The sequence below is a fragment of the Ostrea edulis genome, chromosome 3 (genome assembly GCF_947568905.1).
Source record: "Ostrea edulis chromosome 3, xbOstEdul1.1, whole genome shotgun sequence".
Lineage (NCBI taxonomy): Eukaryota > Metazoa > Mollusca > Bivalvia > Ostreida > Ostreidae > Ostrea > Ostrea edulis.
Window position 1 is genome coordinate 41,775,048 of NC_079166.1, and position 24,504 is coordinate 41,799,551.

The 24,504-nt window shown below is 33.8% G+C and overlaps 2 protein-coding genes across 2 annotated transcripts; one reads left to right on the top strand and one right to left on the bottom strand.

Moving 5' to 3' along the window:
- The first annotated feature begins 11 nt into the window (after positions 1-11).
- On the top strand, positions 12-12,828 carry LOC125674148 (vesicle transport protein SFT2B-like). The gene is made up of 7 exons (XM_048911229.2): positions 12-150; positions 3,562-3,648; positions 4,794-4,876; positions 5,121-5,202; positions 7,058-7,093; positions 7,220-7,308; positions 10,450-12,828. The coding sequence occupies exons 1-7, from the start codon at positions 85-87 to the stop codon at positions 10,487-10,489; spliced, it is 483 nt and encodes a 160-aa protein (XP_048767186.1). The 5' UTR covers positions 12-84; the 3' UTR covers positions 10,490-12,828.
- Positions 12,829-14,568: 1,740 nt separating this feature from the next.
- On the bottom strand, positions 14,569-24,490 carry LOC125674572 (eukaryotic translation initiation factor 2 subunit 3). Its single transcript, XM_056160765.1, has 13 exons — positions 24,360-24,490; positions 21,793-21,856; positions 21,281-21,342; positions 20,902-20,967; positions 20,614-20,735; positions 19,257-19,351; positions 17,943-18,101; positions 17,416-17,550; positions 17,082-17,176; positions 16,753-16,897; positions 16,341-16,510; positions 15,735-15,907; positions 14,569-14,833 (listed from the first exon to the last, which is right to left on the bottom strand). Exons 1-13 carry the CDS (start codon positions 24,429-24,431, stop codon positions 14,770-14,772), a joined length of 1,422 nt encoding a protein of 473 aa, XP_056016740.1. The 5' UTR covers positions 24,432-24,490; the 3' UTR covers positions 14,569-14,769.
- Positions 24,491-24,504: the final 14 nt, after the last annotated feature.

Here is a 24,504-nt window from a genome sequence, read left to right on the forward strand (position 1 = left end):
GACGATTCCAACTACCGAGTGACGAGATAGCCTTAGTTCTGAATATAAGACATTAGTATACTATTTTTGTAGAATAAACTTGGAATGGATAAATTAAAGAAAGCACTAAGCGGGGATGATGAAGACGAGGAGGCCGGGATCGTTACACAGGTTTAAAATCTAATTTAATCACGGTCTGATTTCTAATTTATTAAATCGGTATAACCTGTATAACATGACTGTGTGTCATGTGGCCGATTTGGAAATTCTTGGGAGATATTGAATGATGAGTAATGTATCTCAATGCAAAAGAATGCTAATTTTAGATATAAGATTGTGTGAAATTCCTCTACGTGCTTCCTGTACGGGAAAGGGAAAAGAAACAGTATTTGATTGAAATATCCTTAATGAAAGTTGTCAAATACATGTATATTTTGAAAATAAAGAGATTGAAGCTGACAAATTTTATGAAAATATCTCCAGTACCCGTGTATTTTTCACTACCACACTGACATCTTACTATATAGCATGAACATTGCTATATAGCAAGTTGATAAACATCCCTCTGCTATTTGGTAATGCATAATTTGTAACTATATATAGGAGAGAAGAGAAAATCTTTGGCTTGACGGCGAATCGAACCTGGGACCCCTGCATTACTAGGCGCTCTAACCACTAAGCTACCCAGGCCGATATCCACAGTCCTTATAGCCCTGATTACTATATTCCTCCCTCCTTAATTTGTCTTTGCCCTTGAAGACACACACAACCCAGGTTCTTATTGCCCCTGGCAAGACATGCTGCAGGGATGGTCAATGGCGCCAAATGTAGTATATAGAAGAGAGGAGAAAATCTTTTGTTAGACTGGGAATCAAACTCAAGACCCCTGCATTACTAGTCAGGTGCTCTAACCACTGAGCTACCTAGGCCAATATCCACAGTCCGTATAGCCCTAACTCCTACATTCCTCCCTCCCTAATTTGTCTTCATCCTCGAAGATACACACAACCCAGGAGTTTCACCTGCAAGTCCAGGGGTGTATGAATATAGGAGAGAGGAGAAAACCTTTGGCAGGAACCAGGGTTTGACATTTACTTTTCTGAGCACTAGACCAGTCGGGCTACTTCAAACGATTTTTGCTAGACCTGACCTTAAATCCACTAGCCCCGACCAACTTTCCAGAAACTGATAATTTCTCCATATTTAAATGTACTTAATTCAAATGTCAAACATTAAGTTTGCATGAACGAAAACGTACTTAATTGTCTCAAAAAAAAGAGCTTTAGTCTTGTCTTTCAATTTAATGCTCTCTAATTTTGACCTCAACCGATTTTTAAATCTCTATTTCATAAGCCCTGCTTTGTTTCTTCCCAACCTTTTACTTTTTTTCTCTTGGGACATCTTTTCTTGAGGACGAGAAGTCGTATTTGAATATAGAAACATTCCCGCACATATGTCAACACCGAAAAATGGCTGTTTGCGACGTAATTTATTAATTTGATATAAAACACTTTCTTATATTTGATTCAAATAAATTGGGTTTTTTTAAAATGAAAATAAATTCGTCAAAAACATAACTTTACACATATGAACATCGAGTATATGTCATAAAACATCACTTCCGACCGCGACTTATTTATTATAGAACTAACAATAGAGATTGTGTCATCATGCGGCTCGCAAACTCTACAGTTATTCTTTTTTCAGTTAAGAATAAAATATGTTATAGTTTAAAGTAAAGTTTCTTGTTTATTTTTTCAACACGAGCAGTCGGACTAGTAAATCTACATTTTACCCGACCGGACCTATCATTTAGTAGACTGAGTCGGTCGGACGTGCCTTAGTGTCAAACCCTGGGCTGGAACGGAAATCGAACCTGGGACCCCTGCATTACTAGTCAGGTGCCCTAACCCCTGAGCTATCTAGTGCCGATATCCATGGTTGATAGCCCTAACCATTACAATATTTTTATTGTGTTTGAAAAATAAACCAGATTTCGTGGTTTTTGCAAAAATTGGTAAAAAATTGTATCATAGCACATTGTTTCTTTATGGAAAATTCCATTTGTGTAAATATTGCCCATGCCTTCACAGCATCACTTGCTGAGAATGGAGCAAATCTCTCTGGATGTGCACTAGATTAAGTATCAGTCATTGTCATGAGCAATATACACTTCTTTAAACATTGATCTTTTGTAGAGCACATGTTGTTTAAGTACCTGATAGGAGCAGTATATTTTAGATATATATATATATATATATTCACTTGGCATAAACAATAAAGAAATTAGATGTGAAATAAATTCACATTGTACCAAATGCAAACTCATCATTCGGAGATGAATTGTTGCTTTTATGTATATATATGAAAACAATGTCCAATAAAGTGCAAAACAGTTTAATATGTACAACTTAATGATACTATCACAGTGATATTGAATCATTATCGTCTAGTACTGATGAAGCTCAATACTGAAAATGGAAAAGAAAAAATTCTGAAAATTTGCAGTAGCATGAAAATTAGCTGCAGAACTGTAGCTCTCTGAGAAAATATTGGAACAGTTCAGAGATCTCTGATCCGTCTCAATATTTTCTCATAGACCTACAGTTCTGCAGCTACATGAAAATACTTTCAGTACCAAATTAAAATCTAAACATAGACTTTTATAGAAATTACATGCATGTACATGTGACATGCTCAAAATTCCATCCATGGTTGATCTGTGTAATAGACATGTGACGTGGGCTTTCTTTTTTCTGTATATGTCAAGAATTTTTATGGCAATCACATTGGAACATGAATTATTTTTCATTGCAACAGGATGCTTCGAGTTATGATGAAAACACATTCCTGCATAAGGTGCATAACAAGAATTCTTCACAATGAGTACACTAGTAGATACTACACTTATACTACACGTATACCGATCAACATTGCCTTTAAAATGTAACCGTGTATTGTATTAAAACTTTGGTAATACACTGTACATTTCCACAATATATATGTGTCTAAATCACATTTTCCAGCATGACAGTTTGATTTCCAGAATATTTTCAATTTGATAGGGGGCCAATGTATCATTCTTACTTTGGCTCAGGTACCTATCTTATGGAGCTTTACACTATTATCATTTATTTTATGTAGGTTTTATGTATTAATATTTCAAAATATCCAGTGTTGTACTTCTTGTAAATTCATTTTCATCTCTCTGTTACTGAATTGATTATAGTATAATAAATACACTGTATACATAATTATAATATATAATTAGACTTAGATCTCCAGATTTAAATGATTTTCACACAAGATGAATATTATTTGGAAGTGTATCAGTGATACTTAAAAATAAGAGAATGATATGTCAATGATATGTTCTTGTTCAACAAAGTCAGGAATACAAATGATTAGACTGCATTGTAAGTAGGATTGACTATACAATGTAGCAGTAACATCTGCAATCTCTTTTTTGTTAATCCTTTGAACACAAAGTAATGAAAGATTGATTAGAGCATCTTATCATATATTGAACGTTGGTAGGAAGATAAACACGAATATTAATTTTGATATTCATTTTTTGAACAGATTTCAAACTCAACCACTCTAAGCTGGTCAACAAGAATAAAAGGCTTTGCCATCTGTTTCGTGCTGGGCGTGGCACTCTCTATTTTGGTAAGTACACAAACATTACAGGTATTAAAGACTGGACAGTGGGTTTAGCTGTACCAGTAGAGCATTACAGGTAAGACTGGACAGTGGGTTTAGTTGTACCTGTAGATCATTACAGGTAAGACTGGACAGTGGGTTTAGTTGTACCTGTAGATCATTACAGGTAAGACTGGAAAGTGGGTTTAGTTGTACCTGTAGATCATTACAGGCAAGACTGGACAGTGGGTTTAGTTGTACCTGTAGATCATTACAGGCAAGACTGGACAGTGGGTTTAGTTGTACCTGTAGAGCATTACAGGCAAGACTGGACAGTGGGTTTAGTTGTACCTGTAGATCATTACAGGCAAGACTGGACAGTGGGTTTAGTTGTACCTGTAGATCATTACAGGTAAGACTGGACAGTGGGTTTAGCTGTACCAGTAGAGCATTACATGGCTTCTCATTTGTTGAGTGTGTATTTCAGAAATGATTACCTTGTTATCAAAATTGTTGGGGAATTTGTTGGAAAATAAAAACCAAATCTAGAGGCAGGTTGTTTTGTTTTAAGTTTGATTTCAGTCATTTATTCTCACAAGGCAATAAACACGACAGAGAAATATATTAAAAATCACAATAAATTGGTATATATACATTTCCAACAAATTATTGAGACTGAAGAGAGATTATTATTCAATATTTCAGACAGTACATTACTTAGTAATGCCACTGCAGTTTTTGTGTAGGTGATTTATAACCATTATGACCAATCTCTCGTGCGGAGTTGTCCATCCATGCATTGAGCACTGTATGAGAGATTGCATTATGACATCAAGAAGTTTATTGGACATTTCATACTACTGACTTCAATTGATGTTTACATACATTCAACTGTGGTAGAATAACAATTATGTATTAGATTGATCATTGAAAACTACTTGTATTTAAAGTAAATTTAAAATCTGCAAATGATTACAATCTTGCTCATTAAAAGGTATTATAATTTATGATAATATGATTTCAGTTATAATAGATTTCCAGGTATTTTCTGTTCACACAGCTGAGTTGTGAGAAAAGAGGTACTGTCATTAATGATAGTCAGTTTCAGCTTTTTATTTCCTTTTGATAAACTGTTTGACTAAATAATATCCACTTTGATCTTTCATTTACAGGGAAGCATTCTTCTGTGGTTTAAGAATGGACTTATTCTTTTTGCTGTGTTTTACACAATTGGAAATATTTTGTCACTTGCAAGGTAAATGTTAAAACATTTCTACATTCAACAACTTTCACTGAAGACTGTGTTGCCTTTTATATAGCTTTTAAATCGTGATGTTTTTCATTTTTTTTTAATAAATGCATGGATTAATAATCTCCTTATAATATAATGCATACTAGCTAACATTTCGTGTCCAATGCATGGATTTACCAATCTCCATATATATTATCATGCATAGCTAACATTTCGTTTCCAATGTTGTTTGTGTTTTCCATTTCAGTACATGTTTCCTGATGGGTCCATTTAATCAGTTGAAGAAAATGTTTGCAAAAACAAGAATAATAGCCACCATTTTAGTCCTGGTAAGTTACTTCGGCAAGTGGTTTACAAGTAATGTCAATGAAATTAATTTCTACTCAGACTTGTCATTCGTACCTAGCATACACCTCTGTCACCGTCTTAATTCAGGATTACGATTGTATTCACAGATTATAGATTTTGTTCTTTGCAATGTTTTAGAAACTGAATTTGGCAGTGTTTATACTCTGAAATATTCATTCACTATGATTATTTTCATTTGTTGATCTTTAATAACCAATTCAAAATTACTTCATTCAATCATCTTTCTGAAAATAATTTTGTAAATGTTATTGTTCCACAGAATTTAATGTGTCGTTTAGATCTAAGCATAATGTTATATGAAGATCATCGGGTTTGAAATCATGTGCTAAATCAAGTGTATGAAGTTGGTTTCACAAGAATTTTACAAACCATGCACATTTCATTAGAGATGTATGTGAGGTACAGACCTGTTTTAACAATGATTCTAGGTAGAAATTTATCATGAAAGTTTAGAAATAAGAATATTCATTAGATCTCCTTTTCTTTTTAGCTCACGTGAGCTGAAAGCTCAAGTGAGCTTTTCTGATTGCCTATTGTCCATCGTCTTGTCTGTTTGTCCGTCTGTAAACATTTTACATTTTCAACTTCTTCTTCAAAACCACTGGGCCAATTTCAACCAAACTTGATAAAAAGCATCCTTGGCTGAAGGGCTTTCAAGTTTGTTCAAATGAAGGGCCCCCTTCAAAGAGGAGATAATTACAAAAATGCAAAAATAGGGTGGGGTCATTTAAAAATCTTTTTCTTAAGAACCACTGGGCCAGAAGAGCTGAAGACATGAAAGCTTCCCGACGTAGTGCAGATTAAAGTTTGCTAAAATCATGAACCCCAGGGTTAGGATGGGGCCAAAATAGGGGATCAAAGTTTTACATACAAATATATAGGAAAAATCTTTTAAAATCTTCTCAAGAACCACTGGGCAAGGAAAGTATAAATTTACATGAAAACTTCCTGACATGGTGCAGATTCAAGTTTGTTAAAATCATACCCTCCCCCAACCACCACAATAGGGAATCAAAGTTTTACATACACATATTTAGATAAAATCTTTAAAAATCTTAAAAAGCATTAGGCCAAAGAAGTTTACATTTACATGAAAGCTTCCTGACATAGTGCAGATTCAAGTTTGTAAAAATCATGTTCCCCAGGAATAGGTTGGGGCCACAATAGGGATCAAAGTTTTACATGGGAATATATAAGGAAAATCTTTCATTATGGGCCTATTGTTGATGAGTTGATTATGTTTCAACACATATTCAAAATCTTGGAATTAATTACCTGAAGTTTTGTTAGTGTAAATGGTAAAACTGGAAAACAGTTCGATCTCGCATTTGATGTATCCTGGAAAATAAACACAGAACATCTAAATTTATGCAACACGGCTTTGGGTACAGTGTTTACTGTTGATACCCAATTCTGAACTAAGTTACTTACTAAGTACTTAAGTTACACACTGGAAGTACTTAAGTTACACACTGGAAGTACTTAAGTTACACATTGGGAGTACTTAAGTTACACACTGGAAGTACTTGAGTTACTGACTGGAAGGACTTAAGTTACTGACTGGAAGGACTTAAGTTACACACTGGAAGGACTTAAGTTACACACTGGTAGTACTTAAGTTACACACTGGAAGTACTTAAGTTACACACTGGAAGTACTTGAAATATTGATCCAAGTTTGTGTTACCCATTTCATGTTGGAAGTGATGGAATTAACTGATCAAATATTTTCTTTCATGACATGCATGACAACAATGAACATTTATCTCTCGTACATGTATGATTGATTCTTATAAAAATTTTAAAACAATTTTAGGTGATGTTTGTTCTCACCTTAGTCTGTGCGTTTGCAGTAAGTATGAAATAAAATTGCAAGGTTTTAAACATGAACTAGAATAATGAATCAGTTTTGCTACAAAGCATGCCGATGCTAGCACATTGTATGATCTTGTTTTTACACTACATTGTGTATTTACAGTTGAAGAATGCAGCTCTCACTTTGATTTGTTGTATCCTCCAGTTCCTAGCTTTAACTTGGTACGCCTTGTCATATATTCCATTTGCAAGGTGAGTCAATGAGAGAGTTTTGGTGGGTTTTTTTTGTTGTCTGTGCTGTTGTGTGCTTAGAGTACAATAAGCACTCAACCTCAAATATATGAAAAAGTCGGTTCACCATTCCTGAAGTTTCACTCAGAGTTTTTAGCATTCTTGAGATAGACCTTCAGTACGTACAGTAACTATAGAAAGCTACATTTGTAGGGTAGTTGTGTTATATACTGACTATATAAAATCCCAATATTTTGTGGTAGCCTTTTAAGCAAACTGAAAAATAATGATACCCCCTTTTAATAAAGTGATTCACATTTCATAAATTCGCGGGTGTGTCCAGACCATGAATATAGCGTATATTTTCACTGCGAGTTATTTCCCCCCTATACAGTATTTTTCTGAAACCAGAAAAATTTGAACTTGCAAAAATAGGTGATTATTTAGTATCCTATATTTTCAATAACTGTAAAGGACAGATGAAAATGTAAATGACAATTTGTATTGGCTCTTTAAATGACCAAGTCAAAAGGGATTTTCTTTTCACATTAACTAGTTGAACCATCTTCACAAGCCAAGTGTCCGATTCACTTACTCTCATTGGTATCATGATGAGATACCGGTAGATTAGAGTAAGCGAATTGGACACTTGGCTTGCGAAGATGTTGTTGAACATGAATTTGATTTTTTACATTTTTTTTTGAGGAGCACCAAATTAACTAAAATAATTGAAGATATCTTTAATTATTTAATTATTTGAAGATATCATCTATTTATTTGCTGTGCGCAACAATTCAATTAAAGGAAGTGAACATGAAAATATGACAAAGGGTTTAGATTTGTCATTTTGATGTATATAATGAATTCTGAAAATCACTAAGATGTAGCTTTTTTCAGTAGGGAGATATTTTATAAAGATTAACTAATCTTTTCAATCCTTGGGAGCTGCCATATTAAAAAAAATATTACCTCCATGCTGGGTTATCTCTTAGCATCCACTAGAGGGCAGCACTGATGCTGACATTAGTAGAACACATTGTGTGTATTTTTGGAACATTGAAAGCATCAACGTTAAAATGTCATCAACAGAGAGTGAATTAGATATGGGATACTAGGTTGAACCTGATGTTACAGAGGAAGAAATTGTTTCTCAGAATAATACTTCTTCACCAGCAGTTGATTTTAATGAGAGGGGAATTTTCCTTGATTGGTGTGCTTGTGGAAATTGTAGCTATGTACATTCAAGGGGTGTCTTTGTTGTCATGAGTTTGGATATTTTGTGTCAGCTAGATTACATAGATATACACCTAAAGTGCAGTTCTCTTCACCCATATTTTAACACTGTGTGTCGAAGTTCTGTTATAAGTGATACAGCTTACATTTATCCATGGATTTATGTATCCAGAGAGGAAGGGTCTCAGAGGACCTGGATAACAACTTATTAAACAAGTAAGAAAAACACGAAAATGAAAAATACCTTCTGTATTCACATGTATTAAAAATCTTAACACAACATGGCATTTGTGTGTAAACATTTCCAACACATGTGATAGAATACAGTAACAATTCTGTTGCAGACATACTATCAAGATTTATGGCCTATAGACAGTTTATCAAATAGGTCAAACGCGGTCAGCCTCTTTGGGGGGGGGGGGGGGGGGGGGTAGTTTTACCCTCATTTGTTGTGACAAATCAAGGAAGCATTTCCTAAAAAGCACTGCAATTATGAAGGATTTCTTAAAACATCAGACTCTGATACAGATTCTAAATATTAGTAAATAAGTATTTTTTTAAATGTAATAAAGAATATAATTGTAAATTGAATCTCCAAAATTTATCTGTGGTCCATGTACATAAATTGTTTATATAAACTATATAAGTTATATGCCTATATTGCAGTACTTTTATGACACAGTCACCTTAATATTTTAAAATCTAATGAAATTGATTTAGAACCTTGAAACATACAGTGTTCTGAGTAAGTTCAGAAGTTGGATGAGCTGGAAATATTTTGTGGGAGTGTTTTCTTCTTTTTCTTAATGCATTGTAATTAGATTTGATTTCAGTTCTTTTTGCTCCAAAACCTTATCCATCAATTCTAATATGAATCCATTAACTTTTTCTGCTGTATAACAGTGACCCAGTCAACAGCAATGTGTCTCATCTACGTCAGAGCACAGATACATACTGGGAAATAATGAATGACCTCCATAAACCTTTAACTTAGAGTGTTTAATTGCTCAAATCTCGTAATAGAAACGAGCAAATTAGATTTACATGTAGGCCACACTATTCAGTTTCAGGAGGTATTTTAAGTTTATTATGCAACAAATATTTTTTTCATGTTCACTTCCTTTAAATATCTCTTCAAATAATTAATGATATATTCAAATCTAAAATATTGTGTGCATTGATTGAATTGTTGATGTCATCAATTATTCTGCTGACTAATGGAATTATTTACCGATATTCAGAGTAGCTTCTTAAGTTTCTCTAGTAGTTTTTGTTCACTAGGCAAACGTAGTCAACACATCGACTTTGCGACAAAACGTTTTGATGTGATTGTCAGGAGCAAGCGAATAATATAATAAAAGGTTTTTGTTGTGAATATGCAATTTGTACAGTATGTAATATTTACAAGGTATAAAATGTAGTTTGCAAACACCATTGTTGAAATTTATGCAAAAGTTGGCAGGGAGCTAATTAGCTAACCTTTCTTTCGGAGTACTACTGCATATATCCCTACTTTAAATCATTGTTTGATGTTATGACCTTTGATCTCCCAAACACTTTGAACATTGGAAATAGATGTTCACATTAATTTAAGGAATAGCTCAGATGCATACATTAGAAAAATGAAGATTCAGCTTTTAGCAGAATGCAAAAACAAGGATGGATTTAAGTACAATTTGTACATTGATATGTTTCAGCAATAATAAAACCTGTGCAAAAACTTTCAATTAAAATCAGATGTTAGATCCGCTCGCGTACTCGCATACATAACATGCGAGTACGCCAGCGGATCTAACATCCAATTTTAATTAGACTGCATTTAATAATTGTTATGTCATATTTTTTTTGAGTATCCTCTCTCCATAATGCTATTTTGCACAATTCAATGAACTTTTTATGACTTGTTGAGATTTGTTCTCTTTTTTCCAGGGATGCTGCCAAAAAGTGTTTTGCCTCATGTTTAGATTGACCTCTCTGTCAGCCCAGCAACATGTATCAGTTGTTTGTGATGCTGTGTACAATGATGATATTTATTTTTCATTAGCCATCATGTTCCATATTTATTAAGTGCTATGATCACAGAGTTCTCGTATTTTCTTGTATATTTTGTGAATTGTTTACAACTGTGCTATTTTTGGAAGACAGAAAATTACTATAAATTTTTTAACAAATGTTTGTAGAATTGGTAGTTTGTTTCAGGGATTAGAAATTTAATGAAATTTAAGTTTTATAGGATGGGTCTAAACATTCTCAGGCTATGAAAATATCAGATTTGATGTCGGTAAGGATTACTTATCCTGATCTTTTGGTCCCCGAGTCATTCATACTCTCCATTCACAAATACCCAGAATAAAACAAACTAAGCACGTGATTAGAATGACTTGCAGTAAGCCTTCTACCAAAATTTAGAAATTCAGTTTAGACTCTAGTATCTTGTTCAGGCCTGTGGGAGGAGATAAACAAATGGTATGAAAATGCTATTGAATTTAATCATTTTGATTTTTTCACTGCTGGAAATCTTGGAAGACGAGTAAGACAGCCTGTTAGAAAAATTATGAATTTCCATTGATCTGTGTGTGGATATATAGAAGTAGGGCTGAAAAGAATGCAGGCAGTACCTTGTGTATGAATTCTTTGTCAACCTGGTAGATGATTTTTTATTAGTTTCAAAGAGATAGTTTAGCATGTTGTATTAGACTTGTATGGCTGTCAAATTCCACAATCTTCATGAATTGTTGTTAAATTCAATCCATTCAAGATTCTCATTCAGTTCAATTTCATGTCAAAATAAATCTAAATTCATGTTGTATATATTCATATTTTTATTGTGTACTTGTTTAAAGAAGGTGCTAGTTTTCACTTCCTTCATGTTCAATCAAAAACTTTTAGTGCACACACATTAGGTTGCCCAAATTGAACTGTCCATACACTATTTTTGTGGATGAAGAATTAGTGCTAGGATAATAGGACATTTTTGTTAGTTAATATGTTCAAATTACACAGTTCTTTAAAAATTGTTACAGAAAGTAAATCATGCTTGTGTACTTGACAAGGAAGTAAATGATGAAGAATATTTTTGAGCTCGAGATTGAAGAAGAGTGTCATTTTTGTTGTTGATTTTCTGTTATTTTGTCTGGCAACAACTTGAACCTTGGCTATTGGTTTTGCACCATGAGAGAAAGTGCCTTCATATTTGTACCACGGCTTGGTTTTATGATTGCTTCTGGAGTCACTGGGGTGTAGGGCATGGAAGTAAATATTTAGTTTCGTAGCATTTTGGATTTGAATGTTCAATAACTGTCTCATGGGTCAGGGGGCCAACAGGTTGGCCCCTCTTTCTTAAATAGATACATGTAGTTGGTTTCCCAGCAATAAGTTGAGAGGGGTTTAGACTTCATTGTTCACATTTGCTCCCTTAGTTGGTGTAAGGAATACCTGGTCCAAGGTTGTGTTTGGGGTCAAGGAGTATGACCTCTGTTCCTTAAAATAGATATTTGGTTACTCAGCAATATGACTTGAGAAGAGTTGGGACTTGGATGTGCATCATAGGTTGGTGTAATGAAAAGCTTTAATGAGATCACTAAGTAAAAAGATATGACTTCTCTTTCTAGAATAAATAGTTAAAATGTGCACATTAAAACTTGGCCATGATCAGGGTCCATCTTGTTTGTTGGCGTTATTTTTACAAGTCAGTTTTCATTAAATTTTAATGAAGTTGAAATGAAAATGAAAGCAAAATATCCAGACATCTTAAATGATTTTATTGCTGTTTCAGTTACTCGACACATACGTTACTACCGGTACTTCATTTAGCTCATTGGGGAAATTGTTGTGCAAATTAAAATCAAGTACATGTATACATAAATGATTGTGTTGTTACAAAGGTGAGTGGGTGTGGAGTGCTACATTGTTAAGTTTTATGTACATATTTTTACAGCATATTTTACTGGAACAAACTTTTTTTCCTTAAGAATTTGAGATTAAAATAACGGACCGGACACATGTTTAAGATCATCAGGATTTATTTTAGTTCAGAGTTGGCCATCAATGTAATGCCTGTTCAGAAATTATTTATTTGCCAAAATGTGCCTATTTATTGCTTACTGTGAAGAGCAAGATGTCCGCAGATAGGATTAATATAATTTTGTAAATTTATTACCAAACTCTGCCATATCTATTTTTGAGTGACATTGCATTTATGATATAAATCTATTTGATATAGTTTAATGTAATGTAAATATGATTAACTTTCTGTTCATGTTCAAGATCATCTCTTACTATTAATAATAAAGAAACTATCACTTTCAATTTTGAGTTATTTTATATAACTACTTCGGATTACATACCAGACATTTACCAATGCGTGTTCCAGCATACAGATCCTAACCAGTCTGATTAAAATCAGACGATATGATAATGAGTATGGGGTCTGATTTTAATCAGACCGAGATCCTAACATGTACCCATACAAAACTGAACTTGTACTCGCATACAGGTGTCAGCCCTGTATCCACATAAATGTACCTACATACAGGTCTTGCCATTAAGAATTTATAAAGATCTACTTAAAATAGTTCTTGATATAATTATTAGATTATGTTTTTTTAATGGAGGTCAAACTCTGAATTCAAGGTCTAAGGACTTGATACGAAATATCTTGCCACAAGAAATTTATATACATGATATGAAAGATCTACCTTGATAGTTAAGGACGTACTGAATAAGTAAGATTTTCAGAAAAAGTGGGTCAAACTTCCAGGTCAAGGTCACACAACATTGGATCACATGAAAGGTCTTGCCGTAAAAAATGTACATGTACACTGTATATACAAATATGAAAACCCTGGATTAAATACTTCAAGAGATATTTCTGATATATATCAGCATACTTGATTCCAACGATCTGGTGCAATTGGGTTAATTTTCATTACTGTACTGTAGTCGGGTCACTTGATTCTAAGCGCGTCACTGGGTATACCCGGCTTAGTTCGATTCAGCCAGATTTTATCAGAATCAGGTATGCTATACATCAGCATATAAATCTTTGATCCCCAAATGTGTCCCAACCCTACCCCCAGAGGCCATCATTTGAATAAACTTGAATCTGCACCATGTCAGGAAGCTTTCAAATTTTCTGGCTCTGTGGTTCTCAAGAATACTCGGGTGACCTATTGCAATTGGTTGTCGTCCATTTGAACATTTTCAACTTCTTGATAACTACTATTCCAATTCTTTTCAAATTTGGTATGAAGCATCTTTGGGACAAGGGGGACTTAAATTGTAAATTTCAGGACACCTGCATCCCCAGGGGTGGGACAGAAACTGCCCAATTTTCAAAAATCTTCTCTAGAACTGCACGTGCAAGAAAAACTAAATGCATATTGATGTAGAGCAGGAAGGCCTCCATGAAAGTTGTAAATTTCAAGATCCCCGGGGTAGGGGTTTTGACCCCAGGGTGGGGCCTAACTTGGTATATAGTGTTGATGTGTAAAACACTAAATGACATTTTCTTTAGTGCTATTGAAACTATTAAATGGATATTTAGAAAAAGCAAGTATAGTTCTTTACCAAATCGTAAATTTGATGATCCCAGGGGTAGGGGTTTTGGTATCAGGGTGGGGCCAAAATGGTCAGTTATTAGATGTGTGAACAATAGAAATTTTAAACTTCTTGATAACTATCATTCCAATTCTTTTCAAATTTGATGTGAAGTTATCTTTGGATCAAGGGGGATATAAAAATTGTAAATTTTAGGATTCTTGCACCAGTGGGGCCTTAGGGGCGGGGCAAAAACTGCCCAAAAATTGACCAATAGCCGAGCTACCAAAATTGTAAATGTCATGATCCCCGGGGTAGGGGTTCTGACCCTAGGGTGGGGCCAAACTTAATACAGTGTTTAAGTCTACAACACTAAACTAAGCACAGGAGAGCTAAAATGGGGAGGATTTGACATCACAATAAAGGGACCTCCAAGTTACAAAGCGAAACACTACCACGACTAGTCAGCACAATGGGAGAACAGACAAATACAAAGTCATCAACTCTACAATCATTTGTACTTTTAATACATTACAATATTGTACAACAGATGTAATGAAAGTCGGAGTAAATAATTTAACAATGCACCATAAGGTGTATTCTGAGGCTGTCCATTTCAAGTAAAGCATGGCAAAGATGCATCTCTTGAACATCATTCCCATGACCACTATGTAGATCCAAGCGTAGTAATTTACGCTACAAATGTAGTTATCAGTCGTCCTGTCCGATTGGGTTAACTTTAATTCCCTGTCGAATCTGTCCCCATCCAATCAATCTGAAAGAAAATAAATAGTGGTATGTTGGATATTCTACTTTTAAAAAGTTCTTATTCCCAAGGATTTTAACGTTTTATAACAGAAAATTCATCTGTTTGTTGCATACTATAAATATTCTGTCTACAATGGCACAACTTTTTGAATAAAATGCTTTAATACCTATTAAACACCCTCTATAAACTATAGACAAATGTTTGGATTTTTTTGTTTTTGGACAATGAGAAAATCATATTGCATAAAGGTGTGCATGTTGAGTTTATCTTGACATTTTCAGCATGGGGTTAGTGTCATTTAGCCCCAGGAAATTTTTCAAAGATTACAAATTACTGATGAACAGAATTCAATATTATTGATTTAAAATAGCAAAGATTTTCAAATAAAGCATTCAGTATCTTTACCTTGGACTAATTAATATAATGATTAAACAACTGCAATTGATTACAAAATGTTTAATTTAAACATTGAAAATTTAATTTTATTGTATTAAACTCCAAAGGGCAGATCACTCTAATTGCTAAAAAGTAGCAATTTTGTACTCTCAGTATGCAGTGTATAGAAGACCCTTAATTTTGCACAAAGCACATCTATAAGTATAGAAATTTGTAAATGCTTATAATTCATGGTCTGTGTGTTTGTTTGTCAAGATCCTTATTAACATTAAAAAATAATTTAGAGCAAGAAATACTGTGAATTCAGAATTGTAATTCAACAAAAACTATTTATCCATTACACAAAATAGTTGTGTCCCAAAGTGTATGAATGATATAAAATATGGGAACGAAATTATATACATATGTAATGTCCTGAATATGCTATGATATGAATACTGACTTTCCGATTGATTTTCTGACGTTGATGTTGCACCAAAGTCGGACCTCTCCAACACTAAATAATACCAACCTCCAATGTTTCTCCACACGTCTACTGAGAGCGATCTTCTCTCCGATTTCTGTACATACTGGGTTAGTTAATCCAACTTTAGCTAAATCAGCCTTGACTGCAATGACACGCCCTCCGGTAGACAAGGAACCAATATTTACCATCAAAACTTCGTTCTTTGACAGTTTTTGAACCTATGAAGCCATCAAAATAATCTATTAAACAGAGATCAATTTAAATCACATTTATTAAACAGGATGATGATTTTTCAAGATAATGAACAAAATGTATTTCACTATGTCCCACGTAAGCATTTGGTGGTCACGAAGCCTGACCTCCACTTGCACTTCCAACCTTGATTTAATTTTCTTCTTGTGTTTAATTACTTACAGTATACTAGTACACCTTTTATAATTATAAATCTCAATACACTTAAAATCCTAAGAAAAAATTCAATCCTCATTTTTAATCCTCCTCAAAAAGATACTCACACACACACACACATATATGAGCATCACTGGCTCTCAATTCCCTTCAACATGAACGACCATCACCCCATGTGATGATTTAAATTTGAAATCAAAGCCTAGATTGAGTATCTAGTTCTCACACAGCATCTAATTTTACCTTGGCTCCCTTCTTATCTCCTTCCGTCTTCACTCCAAGGAGTCGCCTCAATAAGAAGAAAGAGATGGTGATTTCTGTGTAGATGTCAGGGAGAGCATTGACCGCTCCAAGAACCTGTCCCACCATTCTGTCTGCCCTACATAACATGGGGTCAATCTTCGTACCAACACCTGAATGGATGAAAAGAAATTCTAACATCTTTATGGAAATACTGGCAGTAATGGTCAACAGCTATGAAATTTATATATGTAGAAGATTATAAAATTAACATTCATCTCTTTCAGTGGCAAATTGACAATAATCACTGAAATAACTATAAACAAACTATAAACTATAAATATAGTGACTTTTTCAGCTCTAAAAATGTACAAATATATGCAATTTGAAGATCAACTGTTACTACAAGACTTACCAATAAGCCCTCCTGGCACTGCATACTGTAAATCATTCTGTTCAGCCAACAGCGACAGAATCTTGGATCTGATAGGTTTACATGCCCACTTTCCATCCTGATCCTTTGCCACAATGCCCGGCCTCACTTCTATTTCTTGTCCAACCTGCAATTCATCAACAGTCATTAGGTGTATACAATTGGTTAATCTCAAGTTTTCTCCAATTATATCTATTAAACTAAAAACAGTGAGGAAATACATGATTGAAGCCTCAAAGATGCTCAACCTTCAATACATAACTGTTAAACAATTTTTGTTAAGTCCTGTAGCAAATTTTATCTACACCTACTTTTAGAACACCCTTTAGAATACTTCCTCCAGCCACACCTCCCTTGAGATCGTCAACTTCACTACCTGGTTTGTTGACGTCAAAAGATCTAATGACTGAAAAATTCAAAATGAAATAGTTCTACATCAATTATTTCTATTTTATAAAAGAAAAAACAAAACAAAAACAACCAGCAGTGATTTTGAATGCATCTGTTTTTATCACAAATATTACAACTCTAGTAGAATTGTTACTTTTAAAGGTTGGCAGAAAAACCTTGATACAACTTTTACAGCACTATATATTTTCATTTTTAAAGATCATATCAGTTGAGGTATCCTTCATGAACACTCACCAATTAGTCTGGGTTCTGATGTGAAGTCTCGTAAAGGTACTGGGATCTTTTTAATAATATATTCACAAATAACATCAATATTGTACTTTAGCTGAGCTGAGATTGGTATGATGGGGGCACCTTCTGCAATGGTTCCTGAAAGAAATTTCTAAAGTATATAAATTCTCTCCAAATACTCTCACTCTATTAATCAGTTTTAATTAGGGGTGTAACAACGGTTGTAGTGTTATCATATATTGCAATACACCGAGACCGTTAATAATTAATTGTCCTGCTTATCTATTTTTACAGTTTTGTGAATTACAGTGTACAGTTATATCTTTAAACCCCTAGTTTTCAATAACAATTTTTCTATGTATACGGTCACAATGAATGAAGGTTTGATCTTCATTGCTATGGATCTGCCTGCTTCAAACAGGATCTTCTCAAAATAAAGATACCAGGATTGGAACTTCTTTCCCTGTTTTATAATTAACTCTCCGACTTTTCTATTGACAAGAACTACTGTAGAATTCCTGATAACAAACCTTTGACAAAAGCCAAGATCTGTTCATACTGTTCCTTGGCCTGACTTTCCTTGACCAGATCAATTTTGTTCTGAAGGATCAGGATGTGTTTGAGTTTCATGATTTCCACTGCAGCCAAGTGTTCCGAGGTCTGGGGCTGGGGACAAGATTCATTGCCAGCTGCAAGAAAAACTTTAATTGTCAGTCATTTGACTCCTTAACTAAAGCTGTGTAAGCATATTCACATATTTGAAACTTTTTGCTGATTGCAAAATCTGATTTGATACTTCACTCAGCACACAGTATTTATAACAAGGATTTTAAATACTAAATCTCTGTTAATTCCAGAAATTATGACTGTTGGAAAGCTCCTATGGTCTGGTCTTCCCAGAATCTTGACCTAATAATCAAGTGCAATATAGTAGAGCTCCAGATAAGGTGCGCATCAGCATTTAAGTTGAAAATCATGCGTATAATTACTCATTAGCGAATGTAAATACGCTTTACACTCCCAATGTAATGCTTATTAGTCCGTGTATTTGTGATACATGTAGTATGATATAAATATGAATTATCTATTCATATGAATTGAGGTTAGCCCAGGGCTTGATCGTACATGATATTTAGCGCTATGAAATACCTTTGGATGACAATCACAATTTTGAAAATTTGGAAGAGTTAACTCAAAACACTATTATATAGGCCTACTTGTTATACTTCCTTTTTTTAAAGAGTTAGTGTGCGGTCGAAAGCATAGGGAAATAAAAAACCCTTGTATTATCGATCGTGGACGAATGATATACAAAATTGGATCATAGTCATGTGACTTGAGTGTCTGACATATTCAAATTTAATGCATCAATGATAAATATCAAATTCCAAATGACAATGAATAGTTTTAATAAAAAGAACTACAAAGGATTTTCCCCGTAAATAGCTGGAGCGGCCTTTTAGTATAAACTTTAAGTTCAAGTTTAACGGAAGAAGTATCATTTATCTGGAGACATCTTCTGTGCAAAAGAGCAACGATAATCAGTAAATTAACAAAATACCCTTTTGAATTTTTCTGAAAAGCAAAATACTCATTGATTTGAAAATCAGGGGGTAAATACTCTTTGTGGTAAAAAATTAACTGGAGCTCTGATATAGTGGATCAAAGTAAAAGTCTGTAGCGGTCAGTCAGGTTCGATCGCCGGTGGCCAGTTTGCTCAGTTGGTAGAGCACCTGACTAGAGATTCAGGGGGCCCGGGTTCGAATCCCGGCCTGGTCCGTTGCGTTTTCTCCCTTTCTGTTACAAGTCTACCGAGATGAGGATAATATCACAAAAGATCTAACCTATTAATAGTAATGCAGCATCCATGACAGCTGCTCCGTTCAACATGGTGGCCATAAGAATGTCGTGACCAGGACAATCAACAAAGGATACGTGTCTACAAAAAAAGGAGAAGAGGAAATACAGTTAACTTGAATATCCTGTTTATTAATGTCGAAGTTGATTGGTGGTCCCAGGCGTATTCCCTACATAAATGATGTTTTTAAAAAACTCCTGATATCTTGAATATGGTAATCTTGAATACCCCGGTACCCCGTTTATGTTCAAGTGTCTTCAAGGTCCCAAGCCATAATTTCACATCAGTATCTCAATGTACAGCCAATTTTCTGGTCTACTGAACACACACTGTACCTGGCCTTGTTACAGTGTACATCACACATTCTTCATTCTCTGCATCAAGCAGTTCTTTGGTGACGAAGATTGCGACAGAAATGTGTAGTGATTGTATACATATTGTGTGTTCATTGTGCTAGATAAAACACTACCCAATAAACATTTTCTTTCATTCGTCTTTTTTGGTTTTATAAGTAATAGATTCTTTAACTACAACGCAATAGCTACATTTCATTCAAGCTTTGAAGTCAATATTGTAAGCATGGAAACTGAGCAGATATAGTAATTTAGATATAATACAATCAAATGTTTTAGAAATAGCGAAACCATTATTTCTTTGAATCTATCTACTACCTTAAATTGATTATTACTTGGATGTAAATAACAGAAGACAAAGGAATTTGTTACTTACAAATGTTACAAAAAAGCATTTATAAATATAGGGGAACCAAGGACACAAAATCAGAAGGCAATTTCAGATATTTCAAACTCCTGGATATCTCTCAACGTTCTGTCAAAGACCCCCAAACTTCAAGATACAGATATTTGACGGTACATTGTAAAATAGAAATATTTGTATTCAGGAGTAATATTTTCTCAAAGAATACCAGTACCAGAGAAAGAAGGCTTCTTATCAAAATACGTGTATCTGCAAATTCTGAAATAGTGCGAGTTCATCAATTCCTGCTGAATATAAATTTATATTGGTTTTTGTCGATGTTCAAGAACATGAATTCAAGTGATCAATGAACTCCAAAAGAAAAACACAGAGTAGCTCTCTATATAATCAACAATTCAACAAAGCTATTTCTGATAAATCCATGAAATTTTCTGTGTAAGAAAACAGAACAAACCACACTAACTATGCACTATAATATATCTGTAAGGAATCTTGATTGATTTGAAAACAATTTTTGCTATTGAAGAAACAAGTGTAACTGTTACCAGCCTCAGTAAAACAATTACCGTTGTTACCAGCCTCAGTAAAACAATTACCGTTGTTACCAGCCTCAGTAAAATAATTACCGTTGGACTTGGAATCTGCCTGAACATCCTGGTCTGTCACACGGGAAATTGTCCTCTTTTGAGCTTCCACAGGATCGGTAACATCCAGGGCGGGGACATGCTTCATTGTTGCACTTGTATATCTATGTATCAGAAAACACTCCATATCATGTGCACTGAAGTTTTAATTATTAGAAATAAAGTCTTCAGGTAATTAGTAATTAAAACGACATACAGAATGTGTGATGATGAGGTTATGACATGTTAACAGCCACACTGCAGAGTTTTACTTTTAAATCCTGTGTTTACCTTTGCATTGGCATATCCAAGTTTAATGGTGATGTTCCTGACCAGTTCATTCTTAAATCTGACAGTCTGTAAACGCATAAAAAAGTTACCATCATAAGAAATGGTTATAAGCTACATCCTAATATCATTAATGGCAGACTTCCTTCTTAATCATTTCTTGTTCTTTAAAATTTTGTATGTGTTTTCCTCTATGATTTTAAACAATTTCAAAGTTTCCAATCTTCAATGGTATATACATGTATCTCCTACTTTTCCAACCATAACAATATTTATGTGATATACCTCCTTAAACTTCATACTAACATAAACTTTGATGTTTACAACTTTCATGCACATTTTACTGCATAATCGATTTCAAAGACATATTTCATTGCCTCACCTGCACCCCAGATATGGCCTTGACTACTGTAGATTTACCATGAGCTACATGACCAATGGTACCTGAAATATTTGAAATTTAGAAAGTGTTTATAAAAACATATTTCGTTGTGCAACAACTAAAACAATTTAATAAGTTGAAAAATCAATTTTTTTGGGCCAAATTTGAAGTTCATACTTTAATTTTACCATTATTTATCAGCAGAGCATATTTTTTTTTATTTTCATGCTTAACCAAGACCATGAAGTCATGTTATCATAGACAAGCATCTCTAATTAAGAGATACTGAAATCAAAGACTAAATCTGTACACACATACAAACAAAATGAACATTTTCAGCATAATTACACATGTTGATGCCCAGAGAAATTAACGAGATCATTTTACATATATTTTAAGTTGACAAATACAGTACATCCCAGTGCTGTTAAGAAGTGAAAGTTATAGATTTTATTTCAAGCATTATAATTCAATAAATGCACATGTAATCAGTTGAACAGAGAATGACTTACCAATGTTAATCGTGGCTTGTCTACTAATGACTTCTGGTGTAAGAGGTGTTAATCTGCCTATGTTCTGAAAAGATATTACAAGGTTTAAACAAAAAATATACATAAAATAAAATTTTAGCACTAATATACTCTGTACACACCAGTATGACATCAATGTGCATTGTCTTCCAACTAACTCTAATATGACTAAAGTACTGTCAATTCCTACCCACCACTTTTACTTCTTTAATGTCTGTCATGTTTGTCCACTATCTCAGTTATTGCTTTCCATGAATAAAAAATGAATTATTCTGTGGTCTGTATTTCTATAATATACATGAACACTGTTGATTTGATTAACATTAAAGAGTGCATCATCACGGAGACAATTACTCAGGTTTTAAAATACACACCAATGATGTAATAACTTCTGAAAATCCTATTTCAAATTTGTTGCATCATGCATTTGGACACTTGGAAACAATCAAAAATTATTGACTCCAATATCCATATAGTCACTACTGTGTACTTTTACTAATGTTTAAATAAAGATTTAATCTGTACACATTTTGGTTCATATTTTAACTGTAACATTTTTTAATATAAGTTCAGTTACCAAAAAATAACTTCACATAGTCAGCATTAAAAATTACAGACTGCCTACCTACCTGAGGTGGTCAATTTTGAAGCATTATTTAGTGGCAACTTCAAGATCAAATTAAAGTTTTGCATCATAGAAAATTAAGATTTTCAAATTTCCACATTTAAAAATGATTTAAGTTTAAATATTGACCAAATCATAGTGGTGTAAAATTTAACTCGCAGCAAAAAATATCAAAAAAGACAAGTTAACTTTTTAGGAGCTGATTTTTCCAGTGAGTTCTCAATCCTGAGAGATGCTCCTAGTTTTAGAAATTAGGTTTTTGGCCAACATTCACAAATAAAATGATAGCAATGAGAGTACCATACCCATAATGTCTTTTGTTAAAAAACATTCTGGTATTCATGACAATAGATGAAATCCATGCTGTGTCTCAACATTAGCCTGTAGGGAAATTCATTTAACTTTTCTGTTTCAAAAGATGCCTCAGTGCATTTTAACAAGCAATAGTTGCAAGAATTTGCCCAAGGTCATAGAGAAGTAATTGTAGTTTTATAAAGTTGTTGCAATACAAACACGACAAAGACTTCTACACTTCCAGGCTAACCTAATAATTGGTCTAAATCACTAATAAGATTGTACGGAATCAAATATGGTGCTAACCTCCTGATTTATGTAGGAGACCCCTGCTATCAAGCTTAACCTCCCAGTATATCTGTTACTTATATACATTTTTCTGCTTACAAATTTGAAATTTCTCAAATTCATTCACCCTTTTTTGTTTACATTGAGTTATTAAGCAATAGAGGGTGCAGTCATGTATGTAAATGCATACTGTTGTGTCTCGCAAGAGTTTTCATATTCTCACACCATTGTTTGCAAATCAGAATCACAATAACAGAAAGAAGAGATGCGAAAAATAAAAATTTGTAAGCTTTATGTATATATATTCAGTGAGTAACTCATAATTTCAACGATCTATCAGAAAGTATTCTTCTTGTCCATATATTTCTGTCCAAAAAAAATCATATAAAAAGTAGAATGGCTCTGAAACATAGATTCAACCTGTCCATTTTGGGAAATAGCATTCTGTACACTGTGCAACCAACTTATATTGAATGATTTTTAAAAACATACAGATGTGCTATTTATCATCATCAAGATATTTTAAAACCAAAACAAGACAAGATTTTTTCATACCTTCTATTTATAGTGGTGAATCTAGCATCTATAATTAATTTTTTGTTCTTTTATTTACAGGAGGAGTAGAACGAGGGGAGGGGGAATAAGGTTGAGAAAGGGTTAGATCTCCCTTCAAGTGGTTCTCAGAGTTGAGATTTACACTAATGGATATAGCATTTGACAATTTTGATATACATCACAAACTCACATTTGCAACCTGACTTCTTATGTTGCATATGCAGCTGTGATTTATACATTTTTGTACAATCATAGGCACCTGAAATTTCATCAATAAAAAAGATCGATATGAAAATTTTATTAACCCCTCAATATATAAATTTGTTGTAGTTATATATGAGGGGGGTAAAAACACCCCATCCTCTATTGACTAAATTTCAGGTGTCTGTGAGTGTATTCAAATAAAGACTTTAAGAGGAGTGGATATTTCTTTTTTCATCTAAGGCTTTTTAGATTTATTTTCACTTTATTAATAAAATTTCCGGTGCCTCTGCTACGATCTCACAGATGGTCCATCACGAGAACAGTTTGCAGTTAAAACCGAAATGTTTTTTCTCCTTTAACTTCTTTCAGAAAGATAATGGTCTGATTCTGGCATACCAATAACACATAACAGCCAGGAAATGGCACTAAGACAGTAAAAATCCAAATAGAGGAAATTCGAGATGACAATAAGACAGCCACATATGCGAAATAAAAACACTTATTCTGGTAAAATATAAAGGCATCTTAGAAATAAATGTTTGCAGAAGTAAAGATCAATTCTTGAAGCTTTGTGATTACGTACCAGAGTTTTTATATCCTGTTTCGATAAGTGAGGTTGAAGAGTTTTTGTCTGCTCCTCTTCTTCGCCTGCCATGCTTTCTGATGCAAGTTGGAATGGCTAAATATAGCAGTTCCGGTTTAGAAAATGAAAATTATCCAATCAGAAC

Bases quoted from the DNA above. Each gene is read 5' to 3' on its own strand.
- LOC125674148 (XM_048911229.2), top strand. From the start codon at position 85: ATGGATAAATTAAAGAAAGCACTAAGCGGGGATGATGAAGACGAGGAG. The intron at 151-3,561 runs GTTTAAAATCTA...TTTTTTGAACAG, and splicing joins AGGCCGGGATCGTTACACAG to ATTTCAAACTCAACCACTCT. The intron at 3,649-4,793 runs GTAAGTACACAA...TTTCATTTACAG, and splicing joins GCGTGGCACTCTCTATTTTG to GGAAGCATTCTTCTGTGGTT.
- LOC125674572 (XM_056160765.1), bottom strand. From the start codon at position 24,431: ATGGCAGGCGAAGAAGAGGAGCAGACAAAAACTCTTCAACCTCACTTA. The intron at 16,511-16,752 runs GTAAGTCTTGTA...TCATCCATTCAG, and splicing joins AGTGCCAGGAGGGCTTATTG to GTGTTGGTACGAAGATTGAC. The intron at 14,834-15,734 runs GTTGGTATTATT...ATTTTCTTTCAG, and splicing joins CGTGTGGAGAAACATTGGAG to ATTGATTGGATGGGGACAGA.